Genomic DNA, 16,849 nt, shown 5'->3' with positions numbered 1-16,849 from the left:
CTGACAACATTTCCTCGGGGCTGTCCCTAGCTTTACTACTCTACACAGTAAATTGTCCAACATAACTAGTTCTTTCAATGGTACTGGCGGTTTATGAATCGGGCGAGTGTCTTGCTTAGTCAAAAATTTAATGACGGGTGCCCATATGGGGTCTTGTCTTTGTTCCGTTTCTACTACTGTAGCATCTAATGCTGGGTAATTTAACTGAATCGCAGCTACGTGTCGAGAAAACGCATCGGCTACAACATTTTGCTTTCCTGGAATATATCCAAATGTGGGATTGAATTCTTGAATTGTGAGCAAATATCTAGCAAACTTTCCAACTGGATTCTTATTTTTGAACAAGGGAATTAATGGTTGGTGATCTGTAAGAACATGAACTGGGTAATTATAAATTGTATCCTTGAAATGTTTAAGTGCCCAAACAACTGCCAAGGCTTCTCGTTCTGTTGCACTATAATTTTTCTCTTCTTTGGATAATGTGCGGCTAGCATAAGCTATTGCGTGATCTCTGTGACCTTCTGTTTGAAGTAATGCAGCACCTAGACCTATGTCACTAGCATCTGTAACCAACGTAAAAGGTTTAGAAAAATCTGGGTACCTAAGGACAGGTGACGAAATCAAGGCTGCTTTGAGTTTTTTGAATGACTGATCCTGGGCCTCTCCCCAAACAAAGGGTTCATCTTTTCTTTGCAACTTGTAAAGCGGAGCGGCTATAATAGAGAATCCAGCAATAAATGAACGATAAAATCCTACAAGACCTGTGAACTGTCTTACGGCTTCTGCGGTACGAGGTGTTGGAAAATCACGGGCAGCAATAATTTTTGATTCATTCAATGTAATACCTGAAGGTGTAACTGTATGACCTAGGAAATTAATCTTTTGCTTTAAAAATGAACATTTTGCAAGCTTTATTTTTAAATTAGCTTCAGCGAGCTTTGCAAGTACTTTTTCAAGGTTCTGGAAATGAGTCTGAACATCTTGCGACATGATTATGAGATCATCAAGGTAAACTAGAAGCGTACTTCCTATCAATCTACGAAATAGATTTGTCATGAGCCGTGAAAAGGTTATTGGACTACTACGCAAACCAAACGGCATTCTTTTGAAATGAAAATGACCATTGGGAGTACTAAAGGCTGTCAATTGTTTACTTTCCTCATCAAGGGGGATTTGCCAGAATCCCTGCAACAAATCTAACGTTGAGAATACTTTGTTTCGACCAATACTTTGCAACAAATCATTTAGAACTGGAAGTGGGAAACGATCAGGTATTGTTACTCTGTTAAGCTTGCGATAATCGATTACAGGTCTCCAAGTCCCATCTCGCTTTGGTACAAGAATCAATGGAGCGTTCCATGGCGAATTACTCGATTCAATTACATCACTCTGTAACATTTCTTCTACAAGTCTATCTGCTTCTGCTCTCTGAGAATGGGGAAGACGGTAAGCTGGTACATAAATAGGCGTAGTTCCTTGTTCAAGGGGAATTTTATGTGTAATAAGAGGAGTGAGACCTAATTTTTCTCCTGGTAGAGCAACAACAGCTCTATTCTTGTTCAAAATTTTCAAAAGCTGAGCCACAGAGTCAGGAAAATCAGTAGGACTGAGGTGTTGCGCTTGCACCTCTGGCTGAGATCCCTGTTCTCCTGGTGTGAGTGTACAAACAGTATGATCCATGGAGACATCATCCACAACTCGCACCGGTAACGAGTAATGGGCAAAATCTACAACATGGGTACCAGACTGGAGATGGATATCGGCATTACTTGTGTTCGCGATAAAAAGTGAGACAGTACCATCCTGCACTGTGTGCCAGGAGGGTTCAACAAATGTACCATTCACTTTACATGTTTCACTTTCCGCAATCACATCCGACAACTCAGGCACTCCCTGAACCTTAACTCTTATTCTGGTGAGAGAATGAGGGTGTAGCACAGTGTCAGTAGCCGTGGAACCACTGACTTCAGAGATGGAAGCTGCCAGGCGAGCGAGACAACGAGAATCCGTTAGGGCGTCCCCTTCCAGAAAGTCCCGATACTCATTCTCCTTAACAACTGTACAACTACTATGCTTCAATCGAGTGCCTGTTTTCTCGGGTATGCTACCACGACAATGATCTGACAACCCTACGCTAGCAAGGCGGGTGTCAACAAAATTAACATAATCTGATTGAAGGTTGAACTCGTGGCCCTGTCGATACATGCTACACAAAGGTATGACATGGTCTTTGATACTTATGTTCCAACGATGGGGAAACAATGCAATATTTTCATCAATCATGGTGTACAGACCTAAGAGAATGTCTCCAGGAAAATGAATAATGTCAACAACTAAACATGTTATAGACAATGTGACATCATTGAACTTGAGTGGGAGGTCAATTTCACCCTGAACTTTTACTTTATTTCCTGAAATACCACTTAGAAAAGGTATGTGTGACTGTTTTAAAATAGTAGGGTGCATACTTTCAATGTCTCTAAGAGCTGAGGGCTTGACAATATTAATTTTTGCACCTGAGTCAAGAAAAACTTTTAAAACTCTACCATGTACAATGGCTGATACAAGGGGACCATCACTTGAGACTGGACAAGTTACTATTTTTGACTTATGTTGTCTGGGATATCTGCGTCTTGTTTGTGTCAAATTTACTGTGGATCCGTCAACATCTACAACTGGTCTAGAGTCAGTGTCCTCCTCTGTCAAGTGTCCAAATCTATTTTGGGTAGCTACTGAATACACAGGGAGGGCACTAGGATTGGCTAGCTTGAATTGGTTAGCGGATGGCCTTGGGGGTTTCCCGACGACATGGAGTGAACATGCTGAGCTCCAGCATTCTGTGACTGAGCATTATAATTTGAAGTTGCATTATAGCTGGGCTGGGAGTTGTAATTACGAGAGTTCTGATAATGTCTTGGACGCTGTGAGCCTCGCCAAGACTGACCATGGGAGTTACGAGGTGGAGATGTCCTTTGCCTAGCTCTACAATCCGCAGTGTGGTGACCAACTTGTTTATGGTACGTGCAATATGGAAGCCTAGAATGATTAGATTGATGAGGGGGCCGAGAGAATTGTCTAGGAGGTGATGATCTAGGGGCGGACCAACAGTCCCTTGCAAGGTGGTTACTCTTACCACAATGCCAACATGAGGGAGTGGATGGTTGTGGACTATGGCGTTTCGGCATTTTATGAGGCGGCGAATTTGACTGGGGGCTACGAGCATAGGTACGCTTCTGCGACCAAGAGTTTTGAGAATTTGTGGGAGGATGCTGAGAGCTTGTGACTACATTTACAGCATCAGAGGGTGGCAACAGTTGAGCACTTCGGGGAGCTAGTTTATCTGCGGCATTGTTAATAGCCTCAAATACTTCACCAATTTCATGTTTAACACCAAAATTTTGTTGCTCAACGATTGGTTTTGTATGCTCGGGGGCAAAATGCATTAAAGTACCAAATGCTATCATTTTGGCCATAGCCTCAGGGGACAGATTATTGTCTTTATCTAACCAAGTTGAATTATTCATAGCAGAAACTAAGGCATACAGATACTGATCGAGACGGCTAGTAAACGCATTAAACGATTCACCAGGCTGCATGGTGGCATTGGCAATTTTCTTGACTAACCTATATGGGTCAAGGTCTCCTTTATTAACAAAGCGACGGCGAAAGAAATCCTTAAATTCAGGCCAAGACTGGAGGCTAACAATGGCTTTCTCATCAACAACAAAACGTGCATCACCTTTGGTTGTGTCCACGGCTGACCGTGCAATTGCTAAGTATTCGGCATCAGTAGGCTTAGAAAAACGTGCAACTGTTTTCGCTTCAACCTTACTAAACCATGATTCTAATAAACGCGATTCCCCAGCAAAAAGAGGAATAGCCATTTCCTGAGCTGATCTCTGGCCATTGGGACAAGCAACTGTTCCCATTGATTCTGAAGGGGTTTCAACAGTGGTAGGCATTGTCACAGCCGTGGAGGTAATATTTGAACGCAGATTATAATTAAGTGCACCTGGCATCAGAAATAGTATACACAAAAATAAACACACACAAAAATATCAACTTGGCTAAAGTAAAAATGGCAGAAATAAAATTATTAAATTGGGCTAGGCAAGAAAATAATTAAGAACAAGCAAATTGTAAACTAAATTTAGCAATCTTCCATTAAAAAATGACTGGAATTAGATGTATGTAAATTAATTAAACCAGACTAAGCACAGCAATTTAGAATAAAAACTGGGAAATGCAATTGCAAAATTTCATTAAAAAGATTCAACACAACAAGTGGCAATGCAAGAAATATGGATGTAGCACATAAACTGGACACAGGAATGTATATAACTCCTATGGTAAAAGTTTAAAATAAAATGCTTAAAGGATAAATTTCAAGTTAGGTCTGGAGAAATTAAAAAAAATTATATTGCACAAATCCTTAACTGCTACTAAAACAAGGATTTCTTAATTCACTGGAATTTGAATTTACCAATAACACTCTAGGAGAACAATTAAAATTCAATGAAATTACTGTAAGAAGCAGGAATGTTGAAATCACACAGGAAAACTGTGGGGAGTGCAGTACTGAACCAGCTCCAATATTTAACAAGTCACTGAATGGTTAATTCACAGGATATTATGGGAATTATTACATAAGTCACTTTTTAACACTTGGCACGTTGTTCTCAACTAGCAATTACTTATCTCAGGGTTGTAATTTATGAGGATCACCAGTAGCCAAAGTAGGAGAAGCGTCGTGAAGATCGGAAGAGGCCCATGTGAGGCGTGTTTACAAACTGGATGCGACGGCAGCGCTCCTGGCGGCGGTGGCGCGAGACTCAGGGACCCCACACTGTTCAGGCTAGAGGCACGAAGATAAATTCTGACGACGACAATATTGCGACGATGGAATAACCAGTTGATACTTGCGACGATGGCTGACGACGATTGCAGTAGCTTGCACCCTCACGAAGCTTGATACTGTCAGCTTGGGTGGCGGTGGTGGTGGTGGTGGGTGTAATAGGTGGTTCCCACGTGGTGGCGCGAGGTTCAAAAATGGCTGGCGCGGGAAGCTTCCTTCCTCCTCACTGATGAGTGAGCGTTCTCACAGGAAAATATTGACCCTTACTTCTAAAACGTTAGCCTGGAGTAGTGGTTGATGGCAGGACCCCGGTCTGGCACAATATTTGATGCGTGGGTGGCAGGATGGCGGCTTATGGCGGTGGCGGTGGCGGCGTTTTTGGCTGGAACACGAGGCGATGCTGGGTACTGGAACTTTTGCTTCCAGAAAAAAATTTCTGGATCCCACTGCTGCTACCAGTATTCGTTTGCCTTGTTCGGGTTGAATGTAGACACAGTAGTCGCTTCTGTATATATTTATTGAGTGAGGCAAACAGGTGTATAACTGGCCAGCCGAGGTCCACCTACTCTGGGTCTGTGAGGATAACTGAGGCTGCTGGGAGCATCGCTGATGCTCCTCTGTCTGGCATGACGTCAGAGGCCTACTCGCCTGTGATTGGTTACATTTCAACTGACAGAATTTGAGTATAACACATGTACTGAGGTTACAGTATATGTAGAGTATATGGGAGTATATGTAAAGCTGAGTTTACTATACTACCGACCCAGTGTCGGGTAACCAGCAGCAGGCAGCAAGAGTAGCGGAGCCAGGCAAGGGTTGCAAGGTAATGTTGCAACCCGTCCTCCTGCAACCTGTCCTCCTGCGACCTGTCCTCCTGCGACCTGTCCTCCTGCAACCCGTCCTCCTGCGACCCGTCCTCCTGCGACCCGTCCTCCTGCGACCCGTCCTCCTGCAACCTGTCCTCCTGCGACCTGTCCTCTTGCAGCCTGTCCTCTTGCAGCCTGTCCTCTTGCAGCCTGTCCTCCTACAGCCTGTCCTCTTGCAGCCTGTCCTCCTGCGACCTGTCCTCCTGCGACCTGTCCTCCTGCGACCTGTCCTCCTGCGACCTGTCCTCCTGCGACCAGTCCTCCTGCAGCCTGTCCTCCTGCGACCTGTCCTCTTGCGACGTGTCCTCCTACAAACAACGTCGCTTTTCGCTCGCATGCGTTACATCTGGCCAAAAATTCTCGTCCTAGAAAATGGCAGCGGCTGGCGAAAGTGACGTACTGTCCCGTTTTCTGTTTTGGGTCCTCTGGTGGGAGGTTAGGATAAGGACACTTTAAATTGACCGTTTTCTTGACGATGGGAAACCTTAAGACAACGGGGTGAATGTTGTCCAGGAGCCAGATTCACGAAGCAGTTACGAAAATACTTACGAACGTGTACATCTTTCCTCAATCTTTGACGGCTTTGGTTACATTTATTAAACAGTTTACAAACATGAAAACTTCCCAATCAACTGTTGTTATTGTTATAAACAGCCTCCTGGTGCTTCGGCGCTCATTGTTTAATAATTGTAAACAAAGCCGCCAAAGATTGAGAAAAGATGGACAGGTTCGTAAGTGCTTGCGTAACTGCGTCGTGAATGTGGCCCCTGACTACGTTCACCGGCGGTAAGAGAACGTAGCAGCCAGTACGGAACTCTGCACATTCCAGCGCGTATTGTGGAGCGGAGAGGTAATACTCCAGAGTTTATAAATATGGATTTGGTTTCCGGGAACCTCATTAATAATTTGTGGGCATCCTCAAACCAGCTCAAGGGAGCCGGTCGGCCGAGCGGACAGCACGCTGGACTTGTGATCCTGTGGTCCTGGGTTCGATCCCAGGCGCCGGCGAGAAACAATGGGCAGAGTTTCTTTCACCCTATGCCCCTGTTACCTAGCAGTAAATAGGTACCTGGGTGTTAGTCAGCTGTCACGGGCTGCTTCCTGGGGGTGGAGGCCTGGTCGAGGACCGGGCCGCGGGGACACTAAAAAGCCCCGAAATCATCTCTCAAGATAACCTCATATTATGAGGGGGGGGGGGTGTTGTAGCTGTCAGTCTGGCTCTGTCTGTAGCGTTTTCTCTAAATGACTGGTTGTTAATTCCCGGTGTATTGCGTAATATGCAAATGATCAGTTGTAATTGATACTGCCTGTAAGGAAATGTTAGTCACAGAAGACATAGTTTGCAACTGAAATAATTTGTGTAAAATAGTGGTATAGTTTGTAGTGTGTGTGTGTGTGTGTGTATATATATATATATATATATATATATATATATATATATATATATATATATATATATATATATATATATATATATATATATATATGCACTGAGTTTAATCCTCAGTGCTGTTAAGGATTAAATTATTTCAAATGACGAAGGAAATTGCAGCCTTAATGATTCTGGAAATTGGTATTCATTTATGTCGATAGTAATGCGAACCAGGCCTACCTAAATGATGTCGGACCCGCGCACACCCCCTCCCCAGAGCTGCCCTCTCTCTCCCCTTACTCCCCAGAGCTGCCCTCTCTCTCTCTCCCCAGAGCTGCCCCCCATCTCCCCTCACCCTCCCCAGAGCTGCCCTCCCTCTCTCCCCAGAGCTGCCCCCCATCTCCCCTCACCCTCCCCAGAGCTGCCCCCCCATCTCCCCTCACCCTCCCCAGAGCTGCCCTCCCTCTCTCCCCAGAGCTGCCCCCCATCTCCCCTCACCCTCCCCAGAGCTGCCCCCCATCTCCCCTCACCCTCCCCAGAGCTGCCCCCCCATCTCCCCTCACCCTCCCCAGAGCTGCCCTCCCTCTCTCCCCAGAGCTGCCCCCCATCTCCCCTCACCCTCCCCAGAGCTGCCCCCCCCCATCTCCCCTCACCCTCCCCAGAGCTGCCCTCCCTCTCTCCCCAGAGCTGCCCCCCATCTCCCCTCACCCTCCCCAGAGCTGCCCTCCCTCTCTCCCCAGAGCTGCCCCCCCATCTCCCCTCACCCTCCCCAGAGCTGCCCCCCCATCTCCCCTCACCCTCCCCAGACCTGCCCTCCCTCTCTCCCCAGAGCTGCCCCCCATCTCCCCTCACCCTCCCCAGAGCTGCCCTCCCTCTCTCCCCAGAGCTGCCCCCCATCTCCCCTCACCCTCCCCAGAGCTGCCCTCCCTCTCTCCCCAGAGCTGCCCCCCATCTCCCCTCCCCTCCTCCTACACCCCTCTATTTGTTTTATGAAGACTGCATTTATGTACATTTTGTGGTATAGTAAGTATATATCTTGCTAGTGTAGCGGAGTGTGTGGATGTGTTCTGGCAGTGATGATAGATAATTCTAAATCCTTCAACACTCCCGCACAAGAGACTACTCAGACGTGACCAACAAGGTAGTGAGGAAGGGTCAAGGTCATACAGTGACCCAGCCTGGCCAGTGTGTTGCCTATGCTTGCCAGGAGTCTCTGGCGCGGTACTGTGTTGAATTATTTATAATTATCAAGGAAGATATAGTGAGTCCAACTCCCCCTCTCCTCTTTGAGCACCGTCAGCATCTTTCACGATAAGTTTGGAGAGCCTGGGGAGGTATGCGAGGGTAAACAAAGGGGAGATTAATGGTGGTTTTCAACTATTTTAAGTCGTTGTGTGACTACTTTGGGATCGTCTGGCCTTGTAAGGATTACTTCTTGGTGATGTTCGTCTGTGGTGCCTTGGTTCTTGTTCCCCTTCCCACCACCACCCCCCCACCACCACCACCACCACTCCCCCACCACCACCACCACCACCACCACTTAGGTAAAGATATCACAATGGCTGTTTTCCAATCCTCTGGTAGTTCCCCTATTGGTATCTATAATAGCAAAGCGTTTTACTGTATATGAGCAGTCACGTTTAGTGTGTGTGTGTGTGTGTGTGTGTGTGTGTACTCACCTAGTTGTGCTTGCGGGGGTTGAGCTTTGGCTCTTTGTGCGTGTGCGTGCGTGCAATGTTGTCATGGTGCGTGACAAGCGACAGTCAGATGTGTTCTTAAAGCTTACTAAGTACAAGACTTCAATGTGTGTGTGTGTTCCAGGACTGCGTTACACTACTTGTTGTGTATGGAACACTACGAGAGCAACAGCTCCCCGGCTCCCTCAACACACAGCCCTCAACAGTGCGGTACTAACTGCTTTCTGCACGAATTTAAATGATCTGAAAATTATTGCAACAAATGTGTCAGAACTCAAAATTTATATCACGTTGAAAGTATTGTTTCTTGTTCAAAACGATGATGTCAGTTATATATCAATTTATAAATTAATAAATAGGAATAAAATATTTATGGGAGTAGAATGGGGTACAGGTGGTGGACCAGTGGGGTACAGGTGGTGGACCAGTGGGTACAGGTGGTGGACCAGTGGGGTACAGGTGGTGGACCAGTGGGGTACAGGTGGTGAAACTAATGTTCCAATATTATTGGCTCCAAGTTACGAGCACCTTCCCCAGTCAGTCCTCCTAAGGTTTCACAACGTCAACAAAACGCTCAACATAAAGTGCCCTTATCCTAACCAACCAGAGGACCCAAAACAGAAAACGGGACAATACGGTATTTTCGCCAGCCGCTTCAATTTTCTAGCTACGACAATTTTTGGCCATATGTAACGCATACGAACGAAAAGCGACGTTCTTTGTTGGAGGACAGGCTGCGGGCGGACAGGCTGCGGGAGGACAGGCTGCGGGAGGACAGGCTGCCGGAGGCCACCCACTACTTTCATGTCTGCAGTAGAGAGCGTAGACAATAACATTAATGTTAGTCATGTTGATGTTATGCGTTTGGCATCATTTGTATGTTACTGTTTGTTGATTACTGTGATGCGTTGATGACTAATGCGTGCGTGTGTGTGTCTCCCGCAGAAGGCGTGATGGTGTGTGATGAGGGTGAGGGGAGGTGGACGGCTGGGGCTCGCCCTGCTCTCCCTCACCACTCTCACTCTCCTGCTGCTACAACACTGCCGCCTCTCTCACCACCTCAACGGTCAGTACCTCTTAACGGTCACGTGCTGTGGCTCACCTGAGCCACAGCAACCTTCATTGTCCCCCAGTCCTTCCCCTCCATTTCCCCTTCACCCGTTTCCTCGGCCTCCCAACCATTCCCCACTCCACCATCCCCTCTTCCTTCCCAGCATGCCCCACTCCCTTGTCCCCTCGTCCTCCCCACCATTCCCCACTCCCTCGTCCGATGCCTTCCCTAATGGTCTGATGTTCCCATCAGAAAATTGGAAACATAAAGTGATCTGATGATCTCATCACTGAAATATAAGAAAAACAGTTAAAAAATTAAATGAAAATATGAAAAAATAAAAAAATAAAGTATACAGTACTCTCGAAATGAACGGTATGGTAAACAGCTCAATTCCAACGCAATTCTCACACAAAATAATTAAATCAAAATGAAAATAAATCAAAATCTGTGAAAATTTAATTTATCAATGCAATCAGAAACATTGAAATGTAATTGTAACATTTAGTATAGCATGTGTGTTGCTCTTACATGCAACAGTTGGCGCTATTTTTCAAAAAAGCATAGTTTTACCTGTCACAGGTGTGGCATCTATACTTACGAAATGAACGGTATGGTAAACAACACAGCTCAATTCCAACACAATGTCACACAAAATAATGAAATAAAAGAAATCGAAATCTATGAAAATAACATTATCAATGCAATCGGAAACATTGAAATGGAATTCGTGACATATTTAGTATAGCGTGCATGTTGCTATTAAGTGCAACAGATGGCGCTGTTTTTTCAAAAACGCCTGTTTTTACCTGTCACAGGGGTGGCATCTATATAGTAGGTATATAAAAAGACGCGCCTGTTCGAATGTAACGTTATCAATTTCAAAGCAATTGGTGAAGAACTTTAGGAGATTACAGCGTGTGTTGCTCTTATATCCAACAGATGGCGCTGTTTAAAAAAAAAAAACATGTTTTTTACCTGTCACAGGTGAGGCATGAATATAGTAGGTATATAAAAAGACGCGCCTATTCGAATGTAACGTTGTCATAATATCAAAACACTCGGTAAAGAGGTTTCGAAGAGTTCCCTCACATGAAAAACACAGTTTGTCAGAAAAAGCATGTTTTTTTACCGTCACAGACGTGACATCGATATAGTAGGTATATAAAAACCTGGCCCGATGCGAATGGAACGTTGTCAAAATTTCAAAGCAATCGGTGAAGAATTTTCCGAGATTAGCAGTTATGCACAAACGAACTTTGTTTTAGATTCAGCTACTTAGAACAAAAGTTCCAAAGTAGCATGGGCTATGGTGATCCCGTAGTGGACTTACCTGGCACAGGAGTGGGGCTGTAATTGCGCGCGCGCGCGGACACACACACACACACACACACACACACACACACACACACACACACACACACACACACACACACACACACACACACACACACACACACGAACATTTCCATTAGTATTTATATAGATAGGATGACTGGTGAAACGCTCACTGAGGCGTGTGTGTCGTGTGAAGGCTATGGCGGTGGAAATCATGCTGGTTATACCTGGCTGACCCTGAGAAAACCTGCAGGGCGGGCGGAGGGGAGACTCGGCTGGATCCGTGTACACTTTTATCATCACGGAAGCACTCGTGTTGCATTAATCTTCATTTCAAAGTTACCATGTGCGTTATCTTGATGTTTTCGGGGCTTTTAGTGTCCCCGCGGCCCGGTCCTCGACCAGGCCTCCACCCCCAGGAAGCCGCCCGTGACAGCTGACTAACACCCAGGTACCTATTTTACTGCTACGTAACAGGGGCATAGGGTGAAAGAAACTCTGCCCATTGTTTCTCGCCGGGGCCTGGGATCGAACCCAGGATCACAAGTCCAGCGTGCTGTCCGCTCGGCCGACCGGCTCCCTGATGCGTGCACCATCTCTTGAAACTGTAAATAGATCTTTAAGTTGACCAAACCACACACACTAGAAGGTGAAGGGACGACGACGTTTATATCTGTCCTGGACCATTCTCAAGTCGATTGTGGCAATCTAGACAATCGACTTGAGAATGGTCCAGGACGGACCGAAACGTCGTCGTCCCTTCACCTTCTAGTGTGTGTGGTCTGGTCAACTTACTTTAGCCCCGTTATTGTGACTTACCGCCTGCATAGATCTTTAATTTAATTGATAAATACCAAGTCAGTCATAAGATTTGCAGTAGCGGATTTTAGGGCCAAAATGGGAATAGAACAATATATAATTGAGATAGTAAGTAGATTTTGAATGTGACTTTGGTAAGGTAGAAAGTTACACTACTTGATGAGGCCAGCACTTGGGATGGACGGTAGAGTGACGGTCTCGCTTCACGCACGTCGGCGTTCAATCCCCGACCGTCAAAGTGTTTGGGCACCATTCTTTTCCCCCCCGTCCCATCCCAAATACTTATCCTTGACCCCTTCCAAGTGCTATATAGTCGTAATGGCTTGGCGCTTTCCCCCTGAAAGTTTATTATTATTATTGATGAGGATCATGCTAGCTGTCGCGTGTGTGTGGAGGCCAGATGTGCAACCCGTTCTCGCAAATTTAATAAGTCAATATTGACTTATTAAATATGTGCATAGGTGACATACTTAACATAATAGATACCCTTAAAAAGATTCATAGAAAACACCGACCTTACCTAACCTTGTTAGTATCTTAAGATAAGCATCTTATTGCTTCGTAATTACAATTATTACCTAACCTATAATAGGTATAGGTTAAGTAATAATTGTAATTACGAAGCAATAAGATGCTTATCTTAAGATACTAACAAGGTTAGGTAAGGTCGGTGTTTTCTATGAATCTTTTTAAGGGTATCTATTATGTTTAGTATATCACCTATGCACGTAGTTAATAAGTCAATATTGGCTTTACGAATTTGCGAGAACGGGTTGCAGATGGACCTAACTAGAGGTTAGGTCCATCTGGCCGCCTATCATATTGACTGATGTCTATCAGTCAATAACTCTGAGTGATATACATTTGGTACACATTTATACAAAAGACAACGCCTCTCTGGTCTGGTACAATTCCAACATGTATTAAATAACTGTTTCATATCGATAAATCCTGAGGATTACCTGTTGATAATCCTCAAATTATACTATTATGTGCCTACTAATCTTCGTCAAATTTTCTTACAATGTACTTCTTAAAACTTCTTAAATGTTGCTAGAAATTACCTGCTTGAAATTATCTGTTAGAGTAAGAACTTGCCCGAAACGCTATGCGTGTTAGTCGCTTTACAAGTAAAAAAAAAAAAAATCAATGGTATGTACTCTCTTGAACCCTATGTACCTTCTTTGTGTGTGTGTGTGTGTGTGTGTGTGTGTGTGTGTGTGTGTTCAACTATTTGTCTGCAGGATCCATAAAGGATCCATTGTTCCATCAAGGAACATATAATCTCTTCTCACAACTAGACCATCACCAGAGAAATCTTAACAAACAACACAGAAATCATAAGTACAAGGGGATATAATACAAACCCACCTTAGAACCCGGAACAATGGCCTCAAATAAAAGAAACTTGAATTAACAAAAATTACAATAAAAACGGGTTCAAAAGTGTGGTTGGAGACGCATGTTGCTAAGTCACATCATGCTTTAGCTCGCTGTTACCTGGAGTTGATTCCGGGTGTCAAGGTCCCCGCGGCCCGGTCTCTGACCAGGCCTGCTGGGTGGTGGTCCTCGGGTCAACCAGGCTGTTGGACACGGCTGGTCACAGCCTGACGTACGAGAGACAGCCTGGTTGATCAGGTATCCTTTTTGTGTCGAATTTTCAGGATCTTTATTGACGCTAATTCAGAGGAAACCTTCTAACATTGGCTGGATAAGCACACAAGTAAAGTGCTTGGCCATTCACAGCCTAGCAGGTAGTTTACATGGCACAATGGTTCAGGCCCCAAGGCGGGTGGTTCACATGGAACAATAACTTAGGGTCTAAGGAAGGTGCCTCACAATTGCCAAGGAAGCGACACACGTGGAGCAACAGCCTGAAAACCTTCACATAAGCCAATAAGCCAGCTGGAGATTACTTTATTCTTGTATTCTTTTAGTAATTGAGTATATTTACAAGAGAATGATATGAACTGTATAAAAATTCACATTCAACCACCCCAAGCTGCAACGTGGCTGAGTGGCACTGATGAGAAGTAGTGCCAACACGTCACTGGCACTTGCTGGAGGCGATTGATCCACGTGGATATGTAAATGTAAGTGATACACTTACACTTGCGTGTAAGTGTATCTCTATTCAAAAACAATTTTCTCTGCTAGTTTTCTGTTACTGTTATTGCTAGCACAAACAAAATAAAGTTCTGTAATATATTACAATATAAAATAAATTGCTTGCTCTATTAGATTGGAAGTGATGTGTTAACCAGAGAAAACTCTGAATTACCTGTTACCTTAGCAAGGCAAAAACAACTTTACTAGCTCCCATGATAACTGTATTTGATATGTTTTGTAATAACACACACACACACACACACACACACACACACACACACACACACACACACACACACACACCCCACACACCCCACACACCCCACACACACCAGCACTGTCCTTCTGTCGCCAGTGGTGTGTGTATTGGGTTTCCTGGAGACGACCTCCACGCTACCGTGCTTTGCATCTTTATTTTTTGTGTCGCACATTAATGCCAGGTGTTTTATACATATATTCTGCGCATGATGAACATTAACCTTTGTTTTAAAGATAATGTCAAAGGTGAAGACATGAGGGTTGAGGTGGTTTGATTGACACTTTACGTGAGTGTTTTTGATGGACAGGAAGTCTGTATCGAGGTCCTCACATGCCAACTACTGACCGTCATAACGATGTAACCACCAAAAATGGTCTAAACTGGCAGATGAATCAGCCCGTCCTCCTAAGATTTCCCATTGTCAAGAAAACGGTCAATTTAAAGTGGTCTCTCCTAACGTACCACCAGAGGACCCAAAACAGAAAACGGGACAGTACGTCACTTTCGTCAGCCGCTGCCATTTTCTAATGCGACAATTTTTGGCCTTTTGTAATTTGTACGAGTGAAATGCGACGTACTTTGCAAGAGGACAGGAAACATGGCGAACCATGACTCCTGACCGCGGATTGAACCCAGTTGTCGGTGATTGGAGGTTACAGAGCACTGTGCTACAAGATCTTCAAGCGAGGATACAGAGCACTGTGCTACAAGATCTTCAAGCGAAAATACAGAGCACTGTGCTACAAGATCTTCAAGCGAGAATACAGAGCACTGTGCTACAAGATCTTCAAGCGAGAATACAGAGCACTGTGCTACAAGATCTTCAAGCGAGGATACAGAGCACTGTGCTACAAGATCTTCAAGCGAGGATACAGAGCACTGTGCTACAAGATCTTCAAGCGAGGATACAGACCACTGCGCTACAGAATCTTCAAGCGAGAATAGTGAAAATATCGGCACTTGGCTTCTGCACCATTAACCAAGGATGATGTAATAGCACTTAACTCTGAGTTGCAAGTGTTGCAAACCTCAAGACCTTCGAAGGTTCAGTTGTTCATCGCGGCGGTTTAGCGAAGCCTGTCGTCATTAGTGTGTCGGAGGCCGCTCTGATCGTTCATGTACAACCTGAACACGATGGCTTCCTGCAGGAACTAGAGTGAGATGCACGGAATATTGGCGCCGTTACTCCTTAACAGTTGCAGGCGGACCGTAAGACTTGGCAGTGTGAGGCCCGGGGCAGGTCCTGCTTGACCTACCCCCCCCCTCCCCCCCCCCCCCCCCCCCACACACACACACACACACACACACACACACACACACACACCAATCTTACTCGGTGATTGCAATCATAAAAACAAATATTATGTTATTGGCGAGATTTGGATGAAGTTTAATGACTTTCTTGAAAGGTACAAGCACGCGAGCGCGCGCGTATGCTCTCACGCCCAGGAGGACGGGCTGCACGCGCGCGCAGCCCGGACCAGACAGACAGATGGGCACAGTTTTTCACCCTGATGCCCCCTGTTACCTGCTGCCCCCCGTCACACGCTATAGGTACCTGGGAGTTAGACAGCTGTTATAGGCTGCTTCCCGGGTAGGGGTGGGGGGGGGGGCTAGGGCTAGACTGCATATAGTATGGTGGAGCAGGCTATCTTGATTTCGGGGCTTAGCGTCCCCGCGGCCCGGTCCTCTACCAGGCCTCCATTTTTGTTACACACCCCCAGGAAGCAGCCCGTAGCAACTGTCTAATTCCCAGGTACCTATTTACTGCTAGGTAACGGGGGCATCACCATTTGTGTCCGCCTCCACCGGGGATCGAACCCGGAATCTCAGTACTATGAATACGAAGCGCTGTCCACTCAGCTGTCAGGCCCCTGTCATCCTCAAGGAGAGGATGAACTAGTCTCCGGATTAGCGAGGGAAGACAGGATAAACAAGGCTCCGGATTAGCGACGAAGGAGAGGATGAACTAGGCTCCGGATTAGCGAGGGAGGAGAGGATGAACTAGGCTCCGGATTAGCGAGGAAGGAGAGGATGAACTAGGCTCCGGATTAGCGAGGGAGGAGAGGATACACTAGGCTCCGGATTAGCGAGGAAGGAGAGGATGAACTAGGCTCCGGATTAGCGAGGAAGGAGAGGATACACTAGGCTCCGGATTAGCGAGGGAGGAGAGGATGAACTAGGCTCCGGATTAGCGAGGAAGGAGAGGATGAACTTGGCTCCGGATTAGCGAGGGAGGAGAGGATACACTAGGCTCCGGATTAGCGAGGAAGGAGAGGATACACTAGGCTCCGGATTAGCGAGGAAGGAGAGGATACACTAGGCTCCGGATTAGCGAGGGAGGAGAGGATACACTAGGCTCCGGATTAGCGAGGAAGGAGAGGATACACTAGGCTCCGGATTAGCGAGGAAGGAGAGGATACACTAGGCTCCGGATTAGCGAGGAAGGAGAGGATGAACTTGGCTCCGGATTAGCGAGGGAG

General features: G+C 45.8%; 1 protein-coding gene across 5 annotated transcripts in view; it reads left to right on the top strand.

The window, feature by feature from the left end:
* Nucleotides 1-16,849, top strand: part of LOC123767688 (chondroitin sulfate N-acetylgalactosaminyltransferase 2) — a 187,312-nt gene that overhangs the window by 144,871 nt on the left and 25,592 nt on the right. For all 5 annotated transcript variants that reach the window (XM_069310466.1, XM_045757573.2, XM_045757575.2 and 2 more), the window contains exon 2: nt 9,736-9,856. In XM_069310466.1, the coding sequence (XP_069166567.1) occupies nt 9,754-9,856 (103 nt within the window). In that variant the 5' untranslated portion in view covers nt 9,736-9,753. The remainder of the gene's footprint in view (nt 1-9,735; nt 9,857-16,849) is intronic.

This window comes from Procambarus clarkii, chromosome 67, assembly GCF_040958095.1.
Source record: "Procambarus clarkii isolate CNS0578487 chromosome 67, FALCON_Pclarkii_2.0, whole genome shotgun sequence".
Classification (NCBI taxonomy): Eukaryota; Metazoa; Arthropoda; class Malacostraca; order Decapoda; family Cambaridae; genus Procambarus; species Procambarus clarkii.
This window is presented reverse-complemented; position numbering and strand designations above follow the sequence as displayed.